Source organism: Clavelina lepadiformis, chromosome 5, assembly GCF_947623445.1.
Source record: "Clavelina lepadiformis chromosome 5, kaClaLepa1.1, whole genome shotgun sequence".
NCBI classification, from domain to species: Eukaryota; Metazoa; Chordata; class Ascidiacea; order Aplousobranchia; family Clavelinidae; genus Clavelina; species Clavelina lepadiformis.
Window position 1 is genome coordinate 22,569,665 of NC_135244.1, and position 27,402 is coordinate 22,597,066.

Below are 27,402 nucleotides of genomic sequence, written 5' to 3' on the forward strand. Positions count from 1 at the left end.
CAAGTTCAGGTGTAAAGATTTGCACCCATCATTGTAAAAAATTCATTGCGGAAGATCCACCGTTTGTTGCTTCTTTATCCAACAGCATTAGCAAGACAAGCTCACCGCCTATAATCTCGTCTTCTCACCTAAATATGTTTTGTCAGGTCACTGATTTTTGACCAAAAACATGTTTTGTGTTAGCTGTCTGAATTTTGATCGTTTTTTTCTGAATTTTTCAAAGTGTTTAATCAGTTTACTTTATGAACTTTGTGTTCAAACGTTCAATGCAATTACAAATAAATTGATAAAAACTGTAATAAACCAGTTTTAGACATTAAATTCATAAAAGTTTGTTTGATAATTAATTATATACATTAGCATTTTCATCAGTCCGAAGCTGGTTCCAGTTTATTATATGACCATTATGATGAATGTGTGCTCTCATATATCTACTTTGACTTTGTAATTTACGACCTACTCATCATGCAGGAAAATTATGAAACAGTATAATGAACCATTATGTAAATTTAGCATAAGCCCTCAGGCTAGTACTGTATTGCTTTTATAGCATTGTTGCTGATAAGTAATGCCAACCTGTTTTGTAAACGGTTTTAGTATAAGGCAATGCTATAATGCAGTGTTAACCAAACTAATTCACGTTAATGAAGCTATTGGAACAGTGCATATGGATAACTGGCAATGTACAAGACAAGATTTTACTTTAATCCTGGGATTTTATTTTAGTCCAGCGAGAGTTTATCAGTTAGTAACCAGTCCTAGTTAGTAATACTAACGCTTTCAATAATTCTATTATTACGACAAGGTGTAAACTTCTGTGCATTAACTATTGTTTATGAAAAGTAAGGTTTTATTTCTAATGAACTTGAATTATTAGAGTTAGATTAATTAACGATTTTAAGTCTGTTGAAGTAAACTTTTCATTTGAAGCAATGGAATTCAACTACACTCATTCGTCTGAAACTTTAAACAAATTGAATGAGTAAGTTTTACATTACACAAAATTGTCGTTGCTTATGATTAGGTTTGCTTCGATTATTGTATGTTCTATAATCGAAAAAGACCTTTATATGGGTTAATGTCTCACGAACCTAAAATTGTGAGCCAAAAAGCAAAAGGTTTTCCCACTTCAGTTGTTCTTGAAGCACGGTATGCACTGCTGTTCGTTTTGTGGCTAAAGAAGGACAAAAAGAACAAAAAATGATGCTTTAAAATGAATTATCTCGTTGGAAAAACCGCAAGTGCTAAAAATAAGCAAGTTGTTAAAATATGTGATGTTATAAGTGTGATGGGTTAAGAGGGTATTACAAAACCATACATAAAATCATACGATTTAAGTCAAGATCTCATAATTTGCAGGAATTAATTGATTGTGTGTTTGTAATGAATACAAACCATATCTATTGCTCCAGACTAAAACAGCCAAAAGTTTGTGTTCAATTCAAGCATTTTTAGGTGTAAATCACGCTAAAGACAGTTGTGACTGTATGACAACCAAAAACCAATTTAAACAGCAATACAGCAATTAAAAACATTTTAAGCAAGCAATAAGGAAACAATTTTTTTAATTTAATTATCGCTAACATCATAATAAAACATAATCATAAACTATGAAAACTCACACAGTGCACTAGACTGACATTTTTGCTAGTCATACAATTTATTTATGCCTTTAATCTCATTGGTGAAGTTGTGCGGATAAGAAGACAATAACAATTGAAATAGACGTCACATACATACTGCTTTACATATGTTTTTTACTATATTGTTTTATGTTGTTGTCATAAGAGTGATGATTGTTACGTGACTCTGTGTTATATGAGTTTATATCGATAACCAGTTTTATGAGTTTGTTATTATCAAAGTTGTTTTAAATATTTAATGATCTGCATTTCATTAAGGGAAAGAAAAACGAACAAAGGCTGTGATTTCACAATAAAAGCTGAAGGAGAAAAATTCCTTGTTCACAAATGTGTAGTCGGTTCATTTTCAGAATATTTCAGGGCAATGTTCACCGTAAAGGTAAAAATTAACGACTTAAATTCAGTGATGATTTTTCATTGCTGGAGCTTAGCTACCACATTTATTTTAGCGCTTTGTTCCATAGTGGCTTTTTCTGTTTCTACTTGTTTGTGACAAGGCCCACATTGTGAAGTGTTACAAACATCATGAAATATGAGCAAGTGTTTATGAGTTAGCCAAGGGCATTATAGCAGTAGCCCAGTAGCATAAGTGCTTTTAAATGCTTACTTGCCACAATCTTTTTTACTACTTAATGACAATCAATGCTGCTATTGTTCAAGTAAAAGCCAGTAATAACTTCTGTATGTGTACTTCTTGTAGGCTTGCCTCCGTAATGACAAGTTTTAAAAATAGAAGTAATCGACAGAGAGAGTTTAATCCAAATTTTATGTCTTTGGAACTTTTTTATTGGTTCGCGTGCGCCCCTAACATTTTTGCATCAGTGCTTCCAACAGTTTCATATTTTGAAAATGCATGCTTCATTTATAATTGTTGCGGTATCAATGGGTTGGTATTGTCTTATTGAACCAAAAAATTTGCAGCTTGTTTAAAAAATTAATCCGTTAAACTAAACAACAACTTGCTTGCCACCGCAACTTTGAAAGGTACCACAAATGCAAAAGATACACAGTTTAAGTATATATAACGCGCAAAGATCCTTACACCCATTGAGGTGTGAGTTGACTACATGCCTTTGGGTAATTGGGCACTTAGGTAATTAGCACTTGTAGTACAGTGCATTACCCTGTGGCAGTACAGCATATTTCCAATTTTACGATCTTAAAAAGATATCGAAAACTAGAATATGTAGAAAATGTACCTTATCCAAATATAGTCAATTACATTCACAAATAAAAAGTTGGATAAGAATATCTCTCAGACTTATTGTATTCCTTGAAAAGTCCAACGGTACCAGGTAGTGGGGTACATGTACTCCACTTGCAGAACCCCTGGTTTAAACTGGTAGATGGCATTAAGTTTTTACATTACAGTATCATCATGAAATAAACTATCAATTCTAACACTGTTTGTGATATGCTTTTTTATAGATGAAAGAAAGTTACTTAAACGAAGGAATTGTGAAAGACGTTAGTGGTCCAACAATGGCATCCATTCTTGACTTCATGTACACTTCAAATACAATTCTCACTCATAACAACGTATATGATGTACTGGATGCATCAGAATATCTTCTGATTTCAAGTTGGTATTATATAATGACTGAATTGTGTATTACGTACCTTGATTCAATATTATTTTTATCGAGTGTTAACTTCATACCCACTTCATGCATAATTCTTCATCTTGAGTATGTACTGGATGCATTAGACTACTTTTGCATTCTAGACCAGTATCCAATGATAGCTGTGGTGCATATTTGCTTAAGCATTAAATTTAAAACCTGTACCACTTGTTACTTTAATGTATTGCTTCTTGATGAGTTTATTGTATGTGTCAACTGACAGACTAAACAGTATTTGAGCAAGCCTTCTTTCGATCATGGCATATCGATTGAAAGTAAATATACAATTCGATTGATCAAATAAATTGAAACCAAATTTTTATTCAGCTTTAATAGAATACTGTGCGAAATTCTTCATGAAGTCTATGAATGGAGAAAATTGTTTGAAAATTCGGTCTTATTCAAACCGATACAACATAGATGTTGTTCAAGCAGCTGAAACTTTCATTTCTAAAAATCTGGGAGCAGTTTTGAAAAGTTTTGATTTTCTTCAGCTCGATTTGGATGATGTCAAAGCTTTGTTAAAATTGGAAAATTATGAAGTACGCTCAGAAATAGAAAATGTTTGCATAACAATGAAATAAAAAAATGTGTTAATATATTTGGAGTTACTTCGCTGAATTGTATTTTGTTGCTTTTATGCTTGAAAAAAGTAAATATTTTTCATTTTAAATAAATAGTAAACGAGTAAATATATACCACTTGTACAGTTAAGTGTGATTATTAAGAGATGACACTAATTAAAAGTTTACATAATTGGTTTCAGGATTTGATTGATGAGGGCAAGTTTAAAAGTGTTGCCGATTGGACAAAATATGACAATAATGCAAGAAGAAAACACTTTTATGATTTGTTTCAACTTATTCAACTGGATTATTTATCCAAAACCTTTTTGAAGGACGTTGTTTACGTGGAGGTAATTTGTTAGTGTTTACAAATCAATCAAAAAGTGTAGAGTTATCAACATCATATTTATAAAATAACTTGCTTTGAACTTAAACTTATTATCATTATTGAAAATGATATAATATTTTTTACACAATTTAGGCAGAACTAATGTTTTTTATATTTATTTTATCGGTTTCTTTACGATTTTTTTTTGTGAAAACATATCTCCGGTGACCATCTAAAAACCCTCTGGTAAATTATTACATGTTGGATTAGGGATGAGTATTCTGGAATATCCAAACTAATTTAATTCCTACGAAATATATGGTTTTACTGCATACATATTTACCGTACCAGTGGGGTTACATTAAGTTATGACATAACTGTCCTTCTTTCGATCTTCGAGTTGAACAAACCTAACCTAATTTGCACTGCACATTAGAAATTAGTTCTTGATTCCGTGGATTGTATGAATAAACTTCTAACATCACTCATTTCTCGAATTTCTCTCGTTTCAGCTTGTAAAGAAAAATCTGGTGAGAACAGAAAAAACTTTTTTATTAAAGTTTTCTTGCTATTCAAATATTTACGTTTTCAAACATTTGTATTCATGATTTCAAAATCTAGTGCTTTCTTGTGAACTAACATTTTGAATCGTTTGTCTACAAAGTGTGAATGCTTATGGGGAAAAGCTTTCTGAAACCCTCTTAGTAAATATAGTGAAATGCATAGTAGCATTGTATAACGCTTTAATCAATAACTGAAATGTAAATTTTGTTTAGGAATGAAAGAACACTGCAGAAAAATTGTTAAGGTGTTTCCCAACGCAGCAAGTTGTTTGAAACGCCAGTCTTCTTCAAAACAAAATAGCACAGATCATCAAAGTCCAGGAGGGGCGCATTTTCTTCAGTTTGGTGTTGATGATGTCATGGTTATGCTTCAATCAAAAAGTGATAAAGTAAGCAGATTATTTTAAGATTTAAATGTTTTTTCCTGGCAGTGATCTATGAGAAGTGCTAATAGATGTATAGTAAAGTAGTTACTAAGGCGATTTTTGAATGAACAGTTTCATTCACATCAACGTTATGTGAAATTTTTATGTACAAATGTGCAAAACTATAGAAAATTCCCCAAGATTTGGTTGAAGAGGACAAGTACAAGAATGCAGTTGCGTGGACAAGACATAATTTAACTGAACGAAGAAAACATTTCAGTGATTTGTTTCATCTCATTCAACCCAACTATTTGTCAATGAAATTCCTAACTGATGTTGTTCACAAAGAAGTAAGATTAACAGAGTAAAACTTTATCGTATGATATTTGTGGTTTTCTATTCTTGATCAATCTAAATGAATTTTACATCCAGACAACATCCTGGATAGAAATTATGAATAAGAATATTTTGCAGGAACTGATTAGCCAATCAACTGACTGTATGAGCTTATTGGTAACTTCGTTATTTTGCCGAATATCAGAATTAACTTACAAAAAACAAAAACGTGAGTAAAAGTGGTTTTTAAATTTTTGACTTTGTATAAAATATAAAAATATGAGATTTTGTTCAAAACTTCATTACGCGTAACAGTGACATTACGATAACATTTTGTTGTTTGTGGGTAACATTTTTTTGCTAAACAATTTTTTTGGAACATGGCAAAAGTGAAACAATAAAGTTTACAGATGTATGTTTGTTAAATATATTGAAATGATTTAGCCTTTACTTTCAGGTTATGAAAAGCTTTTACTTTCAAGTCAATTCAATAAGATACAGATTGTTGTTATTGTGGTGAAATTTCTTAAAACGTTTAATCACATTAGAACAAGGAGCAATTTTTATGAAGTAATAATAATATGATCGATTCATATCTGTTCATCTTTGTACAGCTCAATCTGATGAGATAATTGTCATTGGTGGATTTTATTGCTGACAAAATATTGCCAAGTTCAACACCAAGACAAAGCAGTAGAGTGACATGCTGGTATGTTTGCTTTATTCATTGTTTAGAACAAAGAAATGTGATTTTAGTTCGTGGACATATTTCATTGTGTCATGACTCATGACCTTCAAAAAATGTGTTTAAAGCAAAATAAGTCCGACTATATAGAATTCGCCCACTTCAACATCGCAGGAAAATTGTATGTGTGCTTTGTCAGCAGCACTTGACAGGCTTTGTACCTAAACGTTTTCAAACCTCGGTCTGTTAATTACTGCATATCCAGTATTTGGTTGTTATTCTTAGTATATATACTTCAGTTGTTGTTGACTTTATGCAATGATGATTCGTCGTACAGAATACTAACATTGCTCGGATGTATCCATCTGCTGTAAATTACAATCAACAAATTTTATTGATGGGTGGTTGCGATCATGACACTTCCTTTAACTCTGTTGAGATGTTGAATTTTAGTGACGAGAAACCAATGTGGGATAGCAACTTGCCTTCTATGGGGGAAAAGCGACATTCTTTTGCATCAGCGTTATTGAATGGTAAGATATTATGACATCATACCATTGAAAATGCAACTTTAAACAGATGCTCTCTTTAGCTTAAACTTTCTTATGTGCTTCATAATGCTCCATATAGTTTAGAATATTTCTTAATGTATAAACAAAACTGGATTTATGGTCTTACCATTTAATTCAAGTAGCGAACCACCAATGTTTCTACATGAACATTCTTGGACCATCGCCTCTCCCACTACCTCTTTATTTTTGCATCTTTTATTCTCTTTGAGTTCTACCTTCTGATGAATCCGCAGTAAGAACCTACTTAGTGTAGATGGTGAATCTTGCACTCGAGCAGCTTATGTGAACACGTACTTAGTTTTAATAGCTTTGTGCAGTGTGTCTTAGAGCCCTGCACGGGCACTTGTTCTGCCTACACTCGCACTGCCCCGCAAGACCTTATCCGCATTTAAGTTTCTGTGCCCACTTCCAACCCACACATGTGCTGGTATATTTGCTGACGGGCGTGTGCAGGTTTAAAATTTAACATTTTAAGTTTGCCACTGGTTCTTGGTATTTGTTACAATCATTTTCACAAAATGAAACAATCTTTTCAAATAAATGAAAGTAAATTTGCTATATACTTGCGCAATTTCTTACAGAAGTTGCTAGTTGAAGTTGTTGGTATAAAGTCTGTTACTACTAATGCCAGCTTTTGTTATCAGCCGGGATGAATAATCTTGTAAAAATCAATGTGAAGAATCCTGATAAATGATATCCTTTCATCCTTTCCACTGCAACTAGAAGTTGTAACAAAACAACAAAAGAAGGGAGACAACGTTTGACCTTCATCACTGTTTAAGGCAATAGCTCAGCACATTATAATAAACTGCATTTAAACGAAATAATCAAATAATTTTTGCATCATGGCAGGATGCGACAAAAAGTTTCCTGTGTAAGTTTTTACCAGTTTGCCTCTTGTAGGTCTTGTTTATTGCACTGGTGGTTGGAATGGAACTGGTCCCGTCTCATCATGTGAAAGCTACAACCCTGAAAAAAAGAAATGGTCTGTAAAAAGTGACATGAATAAGAAGCGACAAAACCATGCATTAGTCAGCGCTCGTGGTAAGTTTGATACTTAAACGTTTTAAAGAAAACTTTTGTCATATTCAATGATAATGAGCTCTTTTTTGAAGTCCATTTCGCACACTCAGCTATTTTTCGTGCATACAATGTTTTCTAATCACTTACTATCTCTACACAAAATTTTCTTCCGGATTGATTTTAACATTGTCATTTAAACTTCCTTAACCATAGTCTGAGAGCTTGCAATTAAAAGTGTTTCATCGTTCAGTACCAAAGGTTTGACGACCCATTTTAAGTAGTTGTTCCAGTTTAATTAGTTAATTAAGAAATATCACTCGGTCAGTCGTGTCGTTGTAGGAGCGTCAGATTACTCCAAATCTACCATTTTATATCCGTCACTACTGTTTTATCACAGTTATTCAACAGCATGAACTTATAAATATTTGTATCACTGATAATGTTTAGCATCAATTTGTTGTGAACCTCGTTGATCAATACATTTGGTTTTCAGCGTCGTTAAACATACTCAAAGCATTGTTCAAAGAAATACTGCATTTTTTAGAACATAGCGCGTGAAAGACCGATACTATTTCTAAGCATTCAAAAATGAATCTGACTAACTGAAAATAAAGTTGCATTTAGTATTTAAGGTGAAAAGGAGAAACAAGTTGTGCTAGCTAAAACAGTGTTTCTTCTAAAATATTTCATCTCGTCATTGCAAAGGATTTGACTTTTCCTTCATAAAGTAAAGTGGAGAAGTAACCATGCTTGAATTTGAAGACCTACTGACATGTTTGATTGATTGATGGTTTATTTTGAAAGGTTTGCTTTACGCACTTGGAGGATTGGATGATACTTGTCGCACACTAAACACAGCAGAATGTTATGACCCACAAATTGCAAAGTGGGAATATATTCCACCAATGAAAACTCATAGATTTCATTTAACTGCTGTTGTATTAAACAACGAAATATACGCGATAGGTGAGTCTTGCTGCAAGTGCAAATATCTTTCAAACGTTTAAGGAGATTTATGACATGTCATGTTCTTTAAATGAATTAAATCAGGTGGATGTGCTGGTTCAAAGAACCTCTCTTCTGTTGAAAAATACAACCTGGACTCAAAAACTTGGATTGATGTTCCATCTATGAATGAACGAAGACCTAGTGGATCAGCTTGTGTAGTGGATGGCCTTATATGGGTGTTTGGAGGGTGAATATAAAACGTTTTATCATATTTTCATAACATTTAAGATTAACTTGAATGGTTATAAGCTACGGTTTGGTAGAGTTGGCATTGCCTTTTGTTTAAAAATCTAGTTCATATGATTTAAAGGTTTCCTGACAAAACAATTGAAGTTTATGATCCAGCCACCAGAAAATGGCGATTGTCAACCAACATGGACAGACATCGATGTCATCCTCGCGTCCTTTCTATCTAATGTTGTGTTTGTTGTTTTGCTGATTTCTGGGTCTCTTGAAAGAGGACGAAAAAGGCTCAATGTTTGTGGAGCTGCTCAAAGTAATGTCCTCCATATTCAGCTGCAGTGTTGTTGAACGATTGTACTTAGACATCAATGATGTCAGGCGTCAACAAGGGAAACTCCTTATTTGTTGCTAAAAGTCCCGGTTAGAGCGGCAGACGTTGCTTTGTATATATGTAAAATGCAGGAATATGTCGCTAGGGGGCGTGACGAGAAGATGTCAGCTCTTTTTCTGATTGGAATGTGTAATAAACTATATGGTGATTGTGATAACTTTTAGAAAATTTATTAAAATCTTTGTCATGTAACATGTTTAACGTAGGTAAGTTAAAATATTTTTAAGAATATTTTTATTGTTTTAAATTATTATATTTTTCGATCAAATTGCTTTTATATTGTGAATATAGCAAAGAACATGCTAAAGGTACCGGATGGTTGGTTGGAGTTCACCGGTCGTGTCATGCTCCCAACTAACATCGTATCGAGTTAAACCGATGTTGCTTATTTGCACGTCGGTAGGCGCCGGTGAAGCTAAAGCAGAACAGAGTTAGTCTTACGGTATAGGGCCAATAACACATTTCATGATAAGTTCAATGCAATGCTTTCCACCTGTTCCCACCATAAGCAAGTCTCCCTTCTGTAAAATCGATGAATCGCTTTCACTCACACCGTACAAATAGGAGAGTTAGGTTAGAAAATGTAAATGAAATGGTTGTAAAATGAAATGTTCGTATCCTATAAACGATGAAATGCACTAACTACCAGGTCGTTAAACGTTATAAACTTATATATATATATATATATATTGGTTATACAAGCTAAACCAATAACCTGCTCATCGTTTTGCCTGTAATATCCTGTCTCAAACAAAATCTACGAAGACCTGTAATGGAATGGTTGGTTTATGGTTGTTGAACTTGACTGGTTCAGCCACGCCAATACAATGTTTGATTGTCTAATTGTTTATTGCGCTCGATGATATATGAGTCTCATAATCTCAAGGTCGTGAGTTCGATCCTCACTCGGGGCACCACGCTTGTAATGGAATGGTTGGTTTATGGTTGTTGAACTTGAATGGTTCAGCCACTCCAATACAATGTTTGATTATCTAATTGTTTATTGCGCTCGATGATATATGAGTCTCATGAGGTCGTTGTCTGCTTTTGTCAATCTTGGACTTAATTGTTCACCTTGATGAATTATTATTGTCTTGTGAAAGTGACAACAAAGTTTTCTGACTTGATACTGAACTTCTTCAAATTGAATTCACAATTGTTACACAAGCATGACAACTGTATATACTGATTATATTGAAGCTTCTTTGAACGAATACATTTAGATAAAACATTGACATAGCAGCAATAGCATAAAGACGTCCATGTTGCAGCGTTGATCTTAGTAGAATTAATGCATTGAACAACTGTGTATAGTAATAATACTAATGCACGCAAGATAGGCAGCCACGATATTTATGTCACAACTCAAAACAGAAAATAGGAAGTTATCGGTATAACATTTATATCACATTTCGTAATGCCGATTTCTGTAAACAAGTATTCTATGTGGCATTCGATTTGCAGGCTATCATCACAGACCTTTCACTAAATAACAGCGCTTTTCGATTCGATCAGAGCGATTCGATTTCCGACATTAACCACGGGCACGATCAAACGATAGAACACAGGATGGAACACAAGTCATATTTACGGGTTCAAATGGCGATTTACGGATTGAACTGCATTGCTGCAGTGAACATTAATTTTACTATTTCGTGCAAACTGTGTACCAGCAGTAGGTCTGGTGTGTATTTTATACATTTAATTTTCGTCTTCTTAAAACTTACCACTTTTCCGTGACTGCCGTTCTCACTATGCCACCAGTTGCAAGGCTTGGCACTTGTCATGCGGTGGCAATCAAAGATTTGCTGACAACCCATTATTTTATGGGTTCGTGAGCGTCCGTAAAGTAACTTTCTCAAGATTTGATATATATTTGTATAGAGAAATATGGTACAGTGCGCAAGTTCAAAATTGCATGTACAGAGATAGTTTTGTAGAGAATGGCTATCCAAGTCAGCGAGAGGCAACGTAGAGGGGGTTCGAGATGACGCTACCCAGGGACAGTCACTTAATCCGACAATTCGATACGTAGTAAGTGGTTGCCACAAACAAGATAAACTATACCTTATAATCTCAAAACACATGGTAGCATAATCCTGAAAGTGAACCAAAAACCGTCTTTTCTTGATGGAAAGCCGACCTTGATTAGAAAACGCAACTAACTATGCTAATGTATTTCTCTATTGAAAGTTGTTCACACACATAAGCTTCTGCGAAAAGAGCTCTCTTTGTGATACTGTATCGATAAGTCGTTTAATATACAGAAGCCGACCTCCATTAGAAGCTGCACAAAATAGTGAAAGCTATAAAATAGTAGTAGCCTTACACTATTTGTCTTTAGATAGCCTTAACTTTCTTTAAGGGTTGAAACAATTAAAGCTTTTACTTTTATTTGAACAAGATTTTACTTTTTACTTTTTTAAAAATGTTTAAGGAGAACTTTACTTCTTGCAACGTTTTGAACTTCCAACAATTATGTAATTAATGACTTGCCAACAATCGAAAGTTTTTTTACATAGTGTAATATGATGTCTATTTTGTGGTTGTAAAAAGGGAAGTCCCACAAGCAAAACTGAATTTTCAGCAGATTTGGAGCTTCTGTGGATTAATAACAATTATGGTTAGTTAAGGATTAAGAATGGGCCGTACACTAAGGTCTTCAGCGTACGAAGTACACTATACCTTGCCATATGTTTAGCATAGAATTATCACGAATTTTTTACTTATTTTGTCGCGAGTGGAAGTGTAACCATATAAAACCGGCTGATAGGTGGTGTTTGACCCGAGTGTGTAGGCTACTAATAGTATCCAGACTTTGGAAAAGTTGTATTCAAGAACTGCTTTTCCTGAGCCTCATTGCCGCACTTATTGTTGATTCAAAGGTTGAAAAAGTCTAAATTTTTACACATTACTGTGTAATTGCGTGCGTATTCCCATTTCGTCTGAGCATTTTTGGGAACCGCACTGGTCCTTTTTGGACTATGAACATAGTCTACAAGGCCATAGTGAAAAGTGTGGAATCTGCACGCCTAAGATTCATCAAAATAAACGCAGCATTTTTTTAATTTCACGCCGGTTTTTAATAAACAAACAAAGAGCAGCTGGTTGTTTGAACGCCAATTTTTGATAAATAAACAAAGAATTGAGGTGTCAGTTTGACCAGATTGGAAAGTTTGCTGTTGCTGATTGGAAAGTTTGGTTGAGAAATCCCGTGCGCAACAAGATAAAACATTTTAAGGGCAATTAGTTTTAATCCACGTTTTAAGTTTTAAGCCACATAGCAAACTTTCCAATCTGTTCAGTGCTCACCATATTGAGAAAATTTGTGTTTTTGCACGCACGATTTCTTGTAGAAAACTGCTATGCTTTTCAGACGATCCAGACTGCAGAGCTGTTTTTGTCGAGATCTCGGAAGTGCTAAATCAAAATTCCAGTGTGTATGTCGATTCGAGGTGCAGCTCCAAGCATGTCCAGCGTTTGTGGTAGGCAAGGTGCGGCCTTTTACAATAATAAATGAAGAGAGAAGTTTTCATTTTCTCAGAGAGCTCGCTCTTCTCTCGGTGTGCAATACCGATTCAGCAAATATACCTTGAGTGTTCTCTTACCATACTCTGCAGTTTGCCTGGTCTGTATTTGGAGACCGCTGCACACCCGAGATAAAATTCAAGTTTGCGCAGTCAACTTTGCAAACTAGCCTTAGCTTGAGAACTAAATAAACATTACCTTAATAGTTTGAATTTAAACTTTCATACAAATTTTGTTTACATGTTATGTAAATCTAAACTGCCTACTTTGTGTTTGCATTAGCCATAGGCTGCAATGCTTCACACATAACATGAAGTAAGGACATGATCATACCAGGGAAGTAAAACTTTGAAAATGTTTAGAATCATCAAAGTGCGGCAAATGAGCACAACTGGTCTTATTCATGCAGCCTGACCTGTATTTCATGACAGGATTAGCTGAGATCTCGTGTGTGAACATCTGTTAATTGAGGTGTGCATGTGTGTAAAGGCAAGCCATGTGCACACTTATCCAATCTTTCTCCAGTTAATATATTTAGGCTATAACTTTTATATACAGATTTATTTAACACCCTATCAAAAATCCTGTGGAGCAGATAAATTTTCATTGATTTTTATTGACATTAGGCCAATTACTATGGCTAAGTGGTTTACAATAAGTAAGCAAAGAATAGATTTTTTAGTGCCCTTCATCTCGCCAAAATTTGCCTCTTTGCATCCACGAATTCCTGCTGAATTCCCATTTAGTATATGTACGTTGAGCTTTATAACTAGGGCAACCAGTTTTTTGACCTAAAAATTTTAAATTTTGACCTTAAAATTTGCAAATTTTGACCTCATTTTGACCTAAAAAGTTTACATTTTGACCTTATTTTGACCTAAAAAGTTTACATTTTGACCTAAAACGTTTAAATTTTGACCTCATTTTGAAAAACGCTATACTGATAGTCTCTACACTGTCTACAGCAACTTTCTAATCTAAAGCTGCTTTTAAAAATGACAAAATGCTTTTCTAGTGTTGACTTTTTTTTCGTTTCTGCGTATTAAGATTGACAACTTGCAGTTTCAAATGCAATGCCGTCACATCGTGACGTCACCAAACGCGCTGAAAAGCCTTCCCTCTCTTTGTGTCCTTGGTTCTAAGTAAAATTTGCGGGACTGGAATTGTTTGCGGTACAAGAAAAGAGAAAAACGGAAGAATAATATTACACAATGGTTACAAAATTACAAGTTTAATAGATTTTGACCTAAAAAAAAGACCTAACGAAACAATTTGACCGTATTTTGACCTAACGTAACATTTTGACTTTATCTGACCTAATAACTTCTATACCACACGTCGTACAAAGCTGAAATTTGTTTTGTGCTTGTTTCATAGCATTCTGAGCAGGTAAAAAAAAATTGACCATATTGACTTTTGGTTGCCCTATTTATAACTAAGCTTTTAACTAAACAGTTGCAGGATTTTTTAAAACTTAAGATTTTGCTCAGTTATTATTTGCTTTTTTCATCAAACTATAAAAGATGGAATTCAACAACAACCACGCCACTGAAATACTCAACAATTTGAATGAGTAAGTTGTTAATTTCAAGCGGTGCTAATTTGCTGCTAGTTTCGTTTAAATTGTTCAACTTACTCAATATTGGTTTTGTTTAGTTTCACTGAACTGAGTTTTTCCTGGCTAATGTTCTTGTGTAGATACAGCACAGGGGTTACCAACCAGTCAGAGACTAAGAGCCTCACTTCTTACTGTTTTAACCGCAAAGAGCCACATCATACACATTAACCATTTGCACATGAATGTCACTCCTTCTCTTCGGCACTCACATACACACATACTTTGTTCAACTATGTTTATTGTAAATGTTACTCACCAATACGAAAATGACTGAAATTTACAAGTCATTTATACTGTACAAGCTAAAAAACAGAAATACAATATGAATGAAAGAGCCGCATAATACCAGGCAAAGAGTCGCAGGTCAGCCAGGCTTGATATAGCATATATCATACTTGTGTCCCGGAAATAAACTATGTGCAAAACACTTTTCTTTGATTGTGTTGAAAATGAGTGAAATTATTTTGGACTTTTCCAAAAGTTCTGGTTTTCTGTTATGTTATAGGTAGCCCTGTGCTTATGTTTTTGTATAATCTCATGCTTATATGATGTCTATGTGACTAAAACCATTCCATGCGTGCTCGGGCTCAATGCTGCATTTGTCTTTTTATGATTTTCTGTTGTTGTGCAAACATTAAAAGATACCACAGATTATTTGCATTCTGTCCAGTTTGACCCATGCAAATACCGGCAAGTAGCCTGTGAAAATCATTGTGAGTATTTCTATCAGAGGCATCAGGTTTTAAAATATGTTCGGTCATACTTTAAGACCAGATTTTGAAAAGAGGAGAGCTTGTTAGTTCGTGAATTTTAAAAGCTGTTTTCAGTAACGAGTAACGAAGAAATTTCTCTACTTAAGTTTGAATAGATGCTCGAAGGTTCATGAACAAATATATAACATACGGCATTCAGTATGTTATAAGATTTATGATTGATGCCACCAATTTTAAGGCTTCTTTTTTAATGTAAACAACCAATGTATAGTAATTTACTACAGATGGAAGGAAACTTGAGCTCTTAATAAAACTTAATAACATCGTTTGCTACTTACAGTATTTTGGTGCACTTTGTTGCTGAAAAACACTGCAGTTTTGCAATCAGCAAGCGGCGATTAACATGCGTTATTCACCATAGTAGCATCTGCTTGTTAATCGCAAACACAGATAAGCACAGAGCCCAGCAGTGTTCTGTGATTACGTGACATTGCAAGTAAGAAGTGACGTCAGACCAAAGGATAATCGTTGCGAGTACTTTAATGCATTTGAGGGCAGAGATAAAACAGTGGTTTATTTGTTGTGCTTTAAACGTTTCATTCTTTTGCAAAAACGCATCAAGAGCATTGAGTGAATTGGATGTTATCAATTTGCATCAGTAGCAAAGCTAAAGGCGTAATAACTAGGGCAACCAAAAGTCAATATGGTCAATTTTTTTAAACCTGCCCAGAATGTTATCAAACAAGCACAAAACAAATTTCAACTTTGTACGACGTGTGGTATAGAAGTTATTAGGTCAAATAAAGTCAAAATGTTACGTTAGTTCAAAATACGGTCAAATTGTTTCTTTTAGGTCAAAATCTATTAAACTTGTAATTTTGTAACCATTTTGTAATATTATTCTTCCGTTTTTTTCTTTTCTTGTACCGCAAACAATTCCAGTGCCGCAAATTTTACTTAGAACCAAAGCCACAAAGAGAGGGAAGGCTTTTCAGCGCGTTTGGTGACGTCACGATGTGACGGCATTGCATTTGAAACTGCAAGTTGTCAATCTTAATACGCAGAAACGAAAAAAAGTCAACACTAGAAAAGCATTTTGTCATTTTTAAATGCAGCTTTAGATTAGAAAGTTGCTGTAGACAGTGTAGAGACTATCAGTATAGCGTTTTTCAAAATGAGGTCAAAATTTAAACTTTTTAGGTCAAAATGAGGTCAAAATTTGCAAATTTTAAGGTCAAAATTTAAACTTTTTAGGTCAAAAAACTGGTTGCCCTAGTAATAACGTAGGTTTAGCGACGTTACGCCAAATTACATCATGTTTTACAAATGACTATGCGCGTAAAACGTTTATTAATTACTAGTCATGTATTGATAAAAATATTGAATGCAAGTATTGTATGATGTCGTTTACAGCAACAGCACGCGTATTTTGCATTTTATGTTGCCTATTGTGCAGCAATTCGTTACGTCAATTTACAGAATGCAGATTGAACACAATAGCAAAATAACAATAATCATCGTCAAACAAAATTAGTGAAAACCAGGGTGAATGTATTTCGTTTGTGGCACATTACAACTGCACAGCTTGAAAGCTGAACATATTTAATGTATTTTTGGATATTTTCTTGCAAGTAAAAACACTAGTGGCAAATTGTAACTTTTTTTTTTATTGATATTCTATTTTTTGGTGTTGGTACTTAATGAAAAGCCAAAGCATGAATTCTGGTTTTGCCACAAATACCCGGCAGACCCATATTTGACACCTATGCGTCTGTCACAGCTTTGCTACAGTAAGTTGGTTGTCACTAATGACAGTTTTTTGTCACATGATCTACATTTTACGAAGGGAAAGAACCACCACAAAGGACTTCTGTGATTTCACAATAAAATCTGGAGGAAAACAATTCCCTGTTCACAAATGTGTGGTTGGTTCATTCTCAGAATATTTCAAGAAAATGTTCACTACAAAGGTGGAATAGACAAGACTCTAGCTTCCTCTGTAACATGTAAAATGTTTGCTAAGGCTTTGTTCTTTATAGATGAGTGAGAGTTATTCGAACGAAGGAAGCGTTAAAGAAGTCAGTGGTCCAACAATGGCATCGATCATTAACTTCATATACACTTCCTGCATAATCCTCACTCATGACAATGTATATGATGTACTGGAAACAGCAGAATATCTACGCATTACAAGTAACTGTTATTACTGCAGCTGATTTGTGATACTTGTTGATATAACGCTGTGCATAAAGGTTGCTGGTTTTGAGTTTCACATAAAAGTAACTTAAACTTTGGACACTTTTGTGTAAATGTGCAAAGTTTGGATTTTCATTTTGTTAAAAATAATTTTAAGCAGAATTCGGTTAATACATCCACAACCCAGGACCTTTAATACTCACGACCAACCTATTTTCGGTTGTAATGAGCGGTGGTTGTAATAACTTGTTTTTCATAAAACTGAAAGTGAACAACTTCCTATGGGTCAAAATACAATCAGTGTATTGTACTGTATTTATGCAACATGGAGGCCACAATGAGCAAGACACTTTGGCTGTAATAAGAAGATTGCTTCAGTTGCAAAAAAAAATTGCTTTTCGATGCCCACTAGTGTTGTAATACTCTTGGGCAAGACTTTAAGGACGCTTGCTCTTGATCAGTGAACCTAGTGCACAGTTCCAAGTTTGGGCAATACGATATAAAAAATAACAAACTAAATAAAAAGTGTGTGTTTATGGAACCTTGCACAACAGCTAGCTTGGTAACCAGGCTAAAGTGTTGAGAAATCATCGCCAAGTTAAAGTCGTGGAATAACTTTCTTCAGTCTGAGGATAAAGGTTATCATACCACAGCATTTGTCCAAAACTGGCAATTGTTCCTTCACAGTAAATAGGCCCATTTACTCATATTAAAAACTTCATTCATAATATGTCGTTATTTGCCTGCATGTGGGAATCAAAAATTCGTGTATTAGGCTGACACTGAATTTATTAACCGAGGTTTTTATAGTGGGAGATGTATAGGAAAATTACACCCCCAGAAATCTGGTTGTTATAAGCGGTTGGTTGTATAACCGTAGATATATTAACCAGATTCTATTGTAATACATGAGATTTGTGATGTAATATTGTAGTGTCTAAGTGAGCAAACAATGTTTTCTAACCTTATAAAAGTAAATTACAAAAATTAAACTTTAAGTAAATTTCTAATTTATATAGATGTAGAATGCATGGATTTTATTGTAATACATAAGATTTTTTAATGTAATACTGTAAAGTATAGTAGTGATGTTGACCAGATTGTTATGTGAAATATGGCAATTGTGATGTAATATTGTAGTGCCTAATTGAGGAACCAATGTTAACAAAATTGTACAAAACGTAGAATGCTATAGTTTTATCATATACACATCATACATATGCTTCCTTGGTAAAAAACAATTAAAAAAATGGAAAGTTTACAAATTAATCGAATGTACGTAGGTCAGCAAGTTGAAAAATGTGGTGACAAAACGAGTGACTGTTAACGAAAGTTATATCGCAAGTAAACGATAAATTATTCCTAATGAATCGGAAGGTTTTTTTAAGGTTTGAAGGAATACTGCAGGAAATTTTTCAAAGCATCTCTCAATGGAGAAAATTGTTTGAAAATTCGATCTTATTCAAACCGCTACAACATGGGTGATCTTGTTCAAGCAGCTGAAACTTTCATTTCTAAAAATCTCGGAGCAGTTTTGAAAAGTACAGATTTCCTTCAATTAGGTGTTGATGATGTCAAGGCTATGCTGAAGTTGGAAAGTGATAACGTAAGATTACAATTGGCGTAGACTTTTTTGAACTGAAACTGAAACTTTTCTGAATTTTTTGAGTGTTTATTTGTGATTGTTATTAAGAACTTTAAAAATCCTGCAGGTTTTTTTTTAAATAAACTTCACAAAATTATCTTTAATTTTAGTAAAACGATCAGAATAAATTGCTAAGATCTGTGATTTAAAAACTTTGCAACAAATTGAAATTTTCAGAATTTGATCGATGAGGACAAATACAGGAGTGTTGTTGCTTGGACGAAACTTGAATTGGTAGAGAGAAGGAAACATTTCAGTGATTTGTTTCATCTCATTCAACTGGAATATTTATCTAAAGATTTTTTGAATAATGTGGTTCGCAAAGAAGTATGACGGTCTAGACTCTAGATTACAGAATTATTAGGTGTTTTGTTATTATTATAAAATTATTAGGATTCTCCATGACTTCTTTTCATTACACCAATTAGAATTGCAAATATTTAAGTTAACTGTAGTCATCTTTTCTATGATTGCATTTATACATTTCAGGACTTAGTTGGTAGTTCACTGGAGTGCACCAATCTTCTTATCACATCTCTTGTTTCCCGATTGTCTGGTCATCAAGTTTGCAAGAAAAGCAAAGGTCAGTTGACTACAAGTTGCTCGATATTGACAGTCATGTTATTGTCCTTTAAAAACCATCAAGATTTGTGTGTGTTATCTCATTTCCTGTTGAATCTATTATCTGTACCATCTATCTGTTGAATCCTTCATTTACTGTGGAATATATTATTTTGTGGTGCAGTTTTGATCATGCAAATGCATCATTTGAACACTTACGCAAAATGCTTGCTGATAAGTGACAAGATATTGGTTTAGCTTGGTGAATGCGTGGTCTTTCATTACAAGTTGTTGGTGACACCAAAGTACGATTTTATGGCTGGTTGATAATTTCATTTCCATGTCTTTTCTTGTTCTCTCACCACCACTTTGATATGTTTCATCTCCCAATGCGGCTTTGTTTGATACTTTTATGGTGAAATGTTATCAAACGTTTTTGCTGTGTTTGCGATGACATGTCTGCTTTTAAATTAACTCACTGTTGGGTTTATCATTAAGGTCAATCTGATGAGATACTTATGATTAGTGGACCTCATTGTCAACGAAGTGTTGCTAAGTTCAACACCAAGACAAACCAGTGGAGTAACATGCCGGTATGTTTTCTTTATAATAAATTTATTTCAAATAAGAATTGTTATTATGATGTCATAGATATATGTAGTTATTGCCACAGTATTGTGACACTTGGAAATAATTTGAAGACATAATTTGTTCCCCTGTGTCTGTTTGTTCACGGCCTAGTCCCCCTAGTGTAACTCAAGATAAGATAGTTATGTTTTCTGTCAGTAACAATTGGCTTGGGCGGATTTCTCTCATAAGTAAAAATAAAATAAACTTTTATTCAAGGGATGAACGGATTAAGTTTGAGCTGAAATATTTTTACAACTTTTTGTGGTTGCAGAGCAAAGTAATTAAAGCAATTCATTAAATACAATTATTAAAGCAAATAAAACAAATAACAAACAACAAAAGCGGCAAGAGTTGCCCAAAGAAAACTGGATTGGATTGAAAGAATTGTTTAAAAGAAAAGTGTCCAAGTGAAACGACTGTGTTGACACAAAACCATGTTGTTGCTTGCACCAGATCAGCGGTTTCCAATTTTTTTATACCATGGACCTGTTTCATTCAAAGATTGTTGTTTCTTGATCGAATCGATTGTTATGAATTGTCGCCAGCAGAAAGTTTATACCTGTGTTGTTATATGCCACTGTACAATCCTCTCAACCACAAAACCTTATTGACCATGTCCATGGGCCATGATTTATTCATATTGTATTGTTACCTGCAAATAGTTTTTGTACCTAAGTCTGGCCTTTCCATCTCCATTAATAACATCATATCCAGTATTTAGTTGATATTGTTAGTAAATTCACTTCAGTTGATGTTGACTTTATGCAATGACGTTTCATCATACAGGATACAAACATTGCTCGGATGTTTCCATCTGCTGTAAATTACAATCAACAAATTTTATTGATGGGTGGTAGGCAAGGACGGTTTGGTCCTTACTACAACTCTGTTGAGATGTTGGACTTGAATGATGAGAATCCAAAGTGGGATAGCAACTTGCCTTCTATGATTGAAAAGCGATATGCATTTGCATCAGTTTTATTGAATGGTAAGTTATTATGATGTCATAATAATGTAATTGCTAATATTAATACAGAATAGTTTTATTACAAACCTACCTATGTGCGTCATAATGGCGCATACACATAATTCTTAATGTGATAACAATACTAGTTTTATGACATCTTCAAATCAAACAATGATTGTCTTCTGACAAGTTGAATGCTGACATTGTATGTTGCATGCTTTTGTTATTGATAAGGTTCTATCTCTTGACTATAAACCATGGGTGCCCAGCCTTTATTAACCCAAGGTCTACTTTTCAAGTAGCCAACCTCCCACGGTCTACCAATCCAGTGTGATCAAATCGACACACATCTTTTCCGTTGTTTCTTACTTGCTAATTTCAACTGTTTTCAAGTACCCCCAACATAACCTTGCATGTGACGTAAAATACATTGTAGTGTCACAATGAAATTTATATAGCAAACTTAACTTGGACGCAAAATTCTAGCGAATGAAAATGCGCTGAAAACCTGAAAAAAAGGTTGAATTTCTTAATGAAACAAAGACACGTTTCACGCCTATTTAAAAATGCAATCACTGCGTTAGTGGTTTAGCGGGTAAATAGATTTTATTATTTAAACAATATGGTCGTAGAAGCAATTAAACTGAAATCCTCCCCATTTCCTTCATTGCGCCCTTGTATTGAATTTCTTTCCGAAGATTAAATCTCTCTGTTGGTGCAGGTAGACATTACATCACAAACCTAACCTCTCTCAAGTACATACATACAGGAAACCTTCTATAAACAGAGTTAAGATGATTCGTTTTTCGTAAAGTGTAAGTTAATCAATTATTAGCATTTTTGGTAATCAAAATTAATAATCGATTACTGGATTGTTTAGTTACCATAGACAGCAATCGGTTAAATATTCAATTTTAAGGTTAAGTAGTTTTGTGTTTGACACAGCAGCTAATAAAAAGTTATGTTGGTCTCGCCGTCAAAGTAACAATAGCAATGTAATGTAACACTAGTCCACAAAAACTGTTAAAAATTAAATAAAACAAGTTATTGAAGTCTTACCCGATTATTTGGCAGGTGTATAATTGTCACAAAACAAACTGTTACACAAAAAAAACTTTACTTTTTTATGGCCTTGCGGTCGACTTGGGATCTGTCCGTGGACCACTGGTAGACCGCGATCGACTGGTTGGGCACCCCTGCTATAGAGGTTATCATTCAAACAAGTTAAATGCGCCTCTTCACGTCGACTTCCTTTAGCCACGACCCACCCTAAATCTGAGTTCATATTCGTACTTCTGTAGTTACCGTTTGGTAAGTTTTTATGTGAAAGTGACTATTTTGTCATAACTACATCACACATCCTGTTGTTAAAGGTAGGCGGTTAGGTTAGTGTTAGAACATTACTGCTCGCTGGATTGCGACCTCAAGCGATTGGGCTGGGTCACCATGTAAGATTTGTAAGTCGTGTTTCATGGGCTAGAATTATTGCAGCTTGTAGCTTAACACACGTTACTTAAAACCGAAAAGTGGTAGCATTTGCGTTACCTTAATTTCATTATTTTATTGTTTAATTATTTCGTAACAATATGATGTGTAACGCACAGTAATGGTTGGACGCTTGCCAACTAAAAACCGAAGTAATTTGTTGGAAACACTGCAAAGACATAATAGCACGTCGTCAAAGACACAATGCAGTTTATAAAATGTGTGACTGCTGCTGCTGACAAGACACTTTTATCTTTGTTGTCTTATGTATTGCCATATCACACATTTAGGTTGTTTTCTTGCCCTAGTTGTGGTCGTCGTTACTGTTACGTTTGCAACTAGCTCAACCACTCACTGTTGTTATGAGGTAATCAACAAAGTGTTTGAAACAAAAAACACAGGACGTCACATTAAACTCCGTTTAGACTTCATTAATCCTATAATTATGATGTAATTGTAGGATGTAACCAAAAAGCTTTCCGTATAAATTTCCACCTGATTGTATCTTGTAGGTCTTGTTTATTGTGCTGGTGGTCATAGTGACACTGGTTGTCTATCATCATGTGAAAGTTACAATCCTGAAGAGAAGAAATGGTCTTCGATAAGAAACATGAATCAGAAGCGAGTTTCTCATGCGTTGGTCAGTGCACGAGGTGAGTTTATTATTTTGATGTTTGAAGTAAACTTTTGTGAAAGTTGTCGAAGTAAGTTGAGAGATGCCAATCACCAATCGTTCGTTTCCACATTGATAAAATCATATCGGCACCTGCCCGTGGACCGCAGTATACGTGAAGCAGATACTCGTGTTCTTTTTCGCAGATTTTACTCAATATTCCTTTCATTGTTGTTACACGTTACGAATTGTCACGTTGCAGGTACACTTTACAACGCAATAAAGTGCACATCGTTGCTATTTTCTAATTCCCATTCGGGTTCATGTCTTTGTTGCAACTCTTTGATATTCGTTCTTACGAGCACATGGTCCTCAGAGGAATCCAGACTTAAATATACTCCTAAAAGTTTAACTAAACATAGCTGCTTGGCGTTCATCATCACCATGAAATAGTTTGGTCGTAATAACACTTCTTACTTCTTAGCGCTTTTAAGCGAGTTCATCTCGTTTTCATGAGCGCACTTCTCTCTAGTGTTTCCAACCCGGGTTTTCCCCTACCCAAAACTCGCTTTTTGCCCTTTTTTAATACTCGAAACCTGGGTTAATCAGCTTGGAAGCAGGTTGAGACATTTTACACAAATATCGCAAAATGCTGATGAATTGATTGATTTCTATGGAAATTCATGCATAGGCTTAGACACTTGCTTGAGATAGTATCTTCAAAAGATTTAAATAAGTTGTCCTAACCCAGTAGCCTTGATATCGCATTGCGTGTACTCATTTGTGCGTAAGTCGTTGTTCTAGAAATTAGCGCACCACGCTGAACTGTACTTCACTTGCTCGCGATCGTGATCACGATCTTCAAGCTGCGCATTCATTAACTATTAAAAGTATTATTATTAAATTCTATTAAAACTTTTTAAATTTGTAAATGATATAATATATAATAATATTATGATAATAATCTAATAATTTTATAATTAATTAAATTATTAATAAATGATAGAACGTTTAAAGAATTCAGTTCCACAACTGACGTGTTTGATTGATTGATAGTTGATTTTGAAAGGTTTGCTTTATGCGCTTGGAGGATGGAGTGACAATATAACAAACACAGCAGAATGTTATGATCCACGAAATGGAAAGTGGGAATATATTCCACTGATGAAAACTCGCAGAACAGAATTAACTGCTGTTGTATTAAACAACGAAATATACGCGATAGGTGAGTCTTGCTGCAAGTGCAAATATCTTTCAAATGTTTAAGGAGATTTATGACTTGTCATGTTATTTAAATGAATTAAATCAGGTGGACATGACGGTTCAAATTATGTCTCTTCTGTTGAAAAATACAACCTGGACACAAATACTTGGAGTGATGTTCCATCTATGAAAGAGAAAAGAAATGGTGGATCAGCTTGTGTAGTGGATGGCCTTATATGGGTGTTTGGAGGGTGAGTAATTATATGTACTCATTATTTTAGCATATTATTTTAAATTTATATTATTTAATGTATATATTGTAATATCATAAATTTCCCTTTACTAAGACCTTGATGTCTGATGCAGTGATTGACAACATGGGGTCCATGAACCACTAGACTAGATGAAGGTGAAGGTCATGATGAGTTTTGGGAAATCAATTAAAACATTTCAATTCAGTAGTTTACTCAGTCAAGCTATGGCTCCATCAGCGACGATTTTATTGACAATTTAAAATTGTCACTTCCAGTGGTAATTTCTGTAATGTCTATGGACAATTAATTAACGTAAATAATTCCATGCTCCAGTGCACATAGCGCAAGCCAGCTCTTAGCGTGAGACCGACCGACAAGGTCATTCCACACAAGCAGTGTTGGAGCGCGGTTGTTTTAACTCATCTGTTCGTTCTTACCTTACGTTAGCTGACGATTTTAGGTCAACAATGAATTACTTTGCAATTTCTTCAGCAACAAGTTTTGTACTGAAAATTATTGGTGGCGAGGGATCTGTCTGAATTCCGAACCACATTGTTTTGTCATCGTCTATTGCGAAGTGGATTGCGTAGTTTTTTTATTATGGTTAATATATTCTGGATAACTTGCTTTCCAATAATTAACTTATATACAACCTGGTACAGTTATAATTGAAGTGCTTTATACATTTTATAGGGAAGATGCCAAATTAGTTGAGTTCTATGATCCAGCCACCAACAAATGGCAAGTATCCACCAACATGGACAGAGAACGAGAGTTTCCTTGCGTCCTTTCCATCTGAATTTTGTTGGAATTTGATTTCTTCATCTGGATATGTTTGACAATTTATTTATTTTGTTTCGTGATTCGTCGAAATATTTTTTATCTTCATTGTTTTATTTGCTAATTTCGATCAGTAATCGTTTGGCATTTAATTTTGACGTCATAAAAGTGATCTTTTTTAAATTTGATGTTTTATGCTTGGGAAATCTTTTACGTCGTTTCCGTCACCTTCAAATTTTTGGATCAAATTTCTCACGTTAAACTACTTATTTTGTACAAACAAATATTAATTTTTCATTTAAATGTATTTCCTGCTCCTATCGTCTGTCGTCTCAATTTATAAAGTTTATTTCAGTATATCTTTGTATTTCCATCTATACAATGGCTTTCTAATGTTGTTGGCATTGATCGAATATTTCCATTTTAACCGGAAGATTATTTCTTATTCCTTTTTTAAATCTTATTTTAACTTTCTCAAAGGTTTGCTTGTTATTGGTTGTTTTAATCACGTGATCTTATTCCCATTAGTTTAATCATTTCGATCCTATGTGGGTTGTTCGTTTTATGAACCGTGTGATTGTTACTTTGCTAATAATTTAGCATCGTCCTTATTAATAAAATGACAATTTACACCTGGACATCATACACGTCAACTGTAGTTCAGCACTTTAAAACCTTTCCAATTTTATACCAAGTTAACTAATCACTCCAAAGTTATAATAAATCAATGTACTACAGTATCCAAGCATGTGGAGGCATCTGCTTTATAATAAAAGCCGATTAGATGCTGGGCAGTGAAGTGAACATTCCTCTTTCAAAATCCATGACTTTTCTCTACAAGCGCCAGATGAAAAGAATCTCGTGCATTCAGTCGTGACGTCACTGAGCATTAGACGAGAACAGTATATGACGTCATAACGGATATGTGGTCCAATGATCAGTTGCGCTGTCACCCAAATATGTAGATCCGTTGCGGTGATCAAAAGGAATGTGGTGCTCTTGGTCATAAAATGTCCCCTCCAAATCTTCTCCGATGTCGTCTTCTATTCCATGAACAAAGGGCTGGGATTTTTCAACTGTTGACACTGTGAAAATATCCTCGGTCCAGTTTGGTAAGTTACCTTTTTCTAAATGTCGTTTCAGTTTTCTAATACGTACGGTGTCAGTGTCACTCACTTTAAATTTAGGTTGTTTTGCTATGTCGGGTTTCTCGTAAAGTGTTTGCCAGATCTCTTCATGATATTCTACATCACGCCGTCACAGATGCAATGGATAAGCTCGTAATTTGCGCCCTTAAAATATCGTTGCGTAATGCTGGCTTAGATTTTGCTAGAAGTTTTAATATCGGTACGTTACGCCTTACTCGAGCAGCCATACTTTATAGCTGAACGTCACAAACCGGGGGAATTAGCTTTTAAACTTTAAAAACCATTTGTGCGTAATGCGTGATGCGTAATTTGTGCACTACTCATCAAATCATCAATGAGTAATAACATCGGTTTAGATGTATCAAATTCGTTAATGTTAGGAAGCCCTTCTTGAAATTCTATGTTGGTAAGCGCATCCTACAACGGCTGCCATTCTGAAAAACACCAAACTACCTTATGCGGTGGCGGATTTAGCATAGAAGTCCTATTCTCAATTACGTGTGATAGAAAATAAGACTTGACAGATCCAGTCAGATCTGCACAGGAGTGTCAGCTGTTTGGTGATCGAAGAACACACACACACCATATACACTGCTGTAACAACGTAAATGGCGGCCACATCGCCACCAAGCGGTGACCTTGTTGTCACAACTTAAACATGTTGCTTTAATTATGGTTGCACTGATTGTAGGGTTATATGCGCGGTATTTTCAAAGAAAAGCTTACTTTTGCTTTTTATTCGTATTCATGGATACCAGATTTTCCACGCATTGTGA

General features: G+C 34.5%; 4 protein-coding genes across 8 annotated transcripts in view; 3 read left to right on the forward strand and 1 right to left on the reverse strand.

Moving 5' to 3' along the window:
• The window catches only part of LOC143459601 (uncharacterized), a 218,744-nt gene that overhangs the window by 38,299 nt on the left and 153,043 nt on the right, over positions 1-27,402 (reverse strand). The window lies entirely within an intron of this gene.
• Positions 654-5,652, forward strand: LOC143460161 (kelch-like protein 12). Of its 2 annotated transcripts, XM_076957570.1 has the most exons (8): positions 654-982; positions 1,902-2,022; positions 3,072-3,225; positions 3,593-3,807; positions 4,032-4,181; positions 4,936-5,111; positions 5,276-5,437; positions 5,562-5,652. In XM_076957570.1, exons 1-6 carry the CDS (start codon positions 933-935, stop codon positions 4,939-4,941), a joined length of 696 nt encoding a protein of 231 aa, XP_076813685.1. In that variant the 5' UTR covers positions 654-932; the 3' UTR covers positions 4,942-5,111; positions 5,276-5,437; positions 5,562-5,652. The 2 variants fall into 2 exon arrangements, with proteins under 2 accessions (XP_076813685.1, XP_076813684.1); XM_076957569.1 differs by lacking the exons at positions 4,936-5,111; positions 5,276-5,437; positions 5,562-5,652 and having other exon boundaries at positions 4,032-4,393.
• On the forward strand, positions 6,051-9,477 carry LOC143460013 (kelch-like protein 26). Its single transcript, XM_076957364.1, has 6 exons — positions 6,051-6,132; positions 6,446-6,641; positions 7,584-7,724; positions 8,508-8,669; positions 8,754-8,898; positions 9,022-9,477. The coding sequence occupies exons 1-6, from the start codon at positions 6,127-6,129 to the stop codon at positions 9,125-9,127; spliced, it is 756 nt and encodes a 251-aa protein (XP_076813479.1). The 5' UTR covers positions 6,051-6,126; the 3' UTR covers positions 9,128-9,477.
• On the forward strand, positions 14,000-26,116 carry LOC143458839 (kelch-like protein 12). Of its 4 annotated transcripts, none has more exons than XR_013117711.1 (13): positions 14,000-14,386; positions 16,991-17,114; positions 17,184-17,337; positions 18,729-18,946; positions 19,163-19,312; positions 19,475-19,568; positions 20,045-20,139; positions 20,963-21,164; positions 23,141-23,281; positions 24,311-24,466; positions 24,551-24,695; positions 24,811-25,301; positions 25,392-26,116. XR_013117711.1 is itself a non-coding variant. In XM_076955716.1 (12 exons), the coding sequence occupies exons 1-12, from the start codon at positions 14,337-14,339 to the stop codon at positions 24,815-24,817; spliced, it is 1,536 nt and encodes a 511-aa protein (XP_076811831.1). In that variant the 5' UTR covers positions 14,000-14,336; the 3' UTR covers positions 24,818-26,116. The 4 variants fall into 4 exon arrangements, 2 of the variants coding, with proteins under 2 accessions (XP_076811831.1, XP_076811830.1); XR_013117712.1 differs by having other exon boundaries at positions 24,811-24,975; XM_076955716.1 differs by having other exon boundaries at positions 24,811-26,116.

Bases quoted from the DNA above. Each gene is read 5' to 3' on its own strand.
- LOC143460161 (XM_076957569.1), top strand. From the start codon at position 933: ATGGAATTCAACTACACTCATTCGTCTGAAACTTTAAACAAATTGAAT. The intron at 2,023-3,071 runs GTAAAAATTAAC...GCTTTTTTATAG, and splicing joins GGGCAATGTTCACCGTAAAG to ATGAAAGAAAGTTACTTAAA. The intron at 3,226-3,592 runs GTTGGTATTATA...ATTTTTATTCAG, and splicing joins AGAATATCTTCTGATTTCAA to CTTTAATAGAATACTGTGCG.
- LOC143460013 (XM_076957364.1), top strand. The intron at 6,642-7,583 runs GTAAGATATTAT...TGCCTCTTGTAG, and splicing joins TGCATCAGCGTTATTGAATG to GTCTTGTTTATTGCACTGGT. The intron at 8,899-9,021 runs GTGAATATAAAA...TATGATTTAAAG, and splicing joins CTTATATGGGTGTTTGGAGG to GTTTCCTGACAAAACAATTG.
- LOC143458839 (XM_076955715.1), top strand. From the start codon at position 14,337: ATGGAATTCAACAACAACCACGCCACTGAAATACTCAACAATTTGAAT. The intron at 17,115-17,183 runs GTGGAATAGACA...TGTTCTTTATAG, and splicing joins AGAAAATGTTCACTACAAAG to ATGAGTGAGAGTTATTCGAA. The intron at 21,165-23,140 runs GTAAGTTATTAT...TGTATCTTGTAG, and splicing joins TGCATCAGTTTTATTGAATG to GTCTTGTTTATTGTGCTGGT.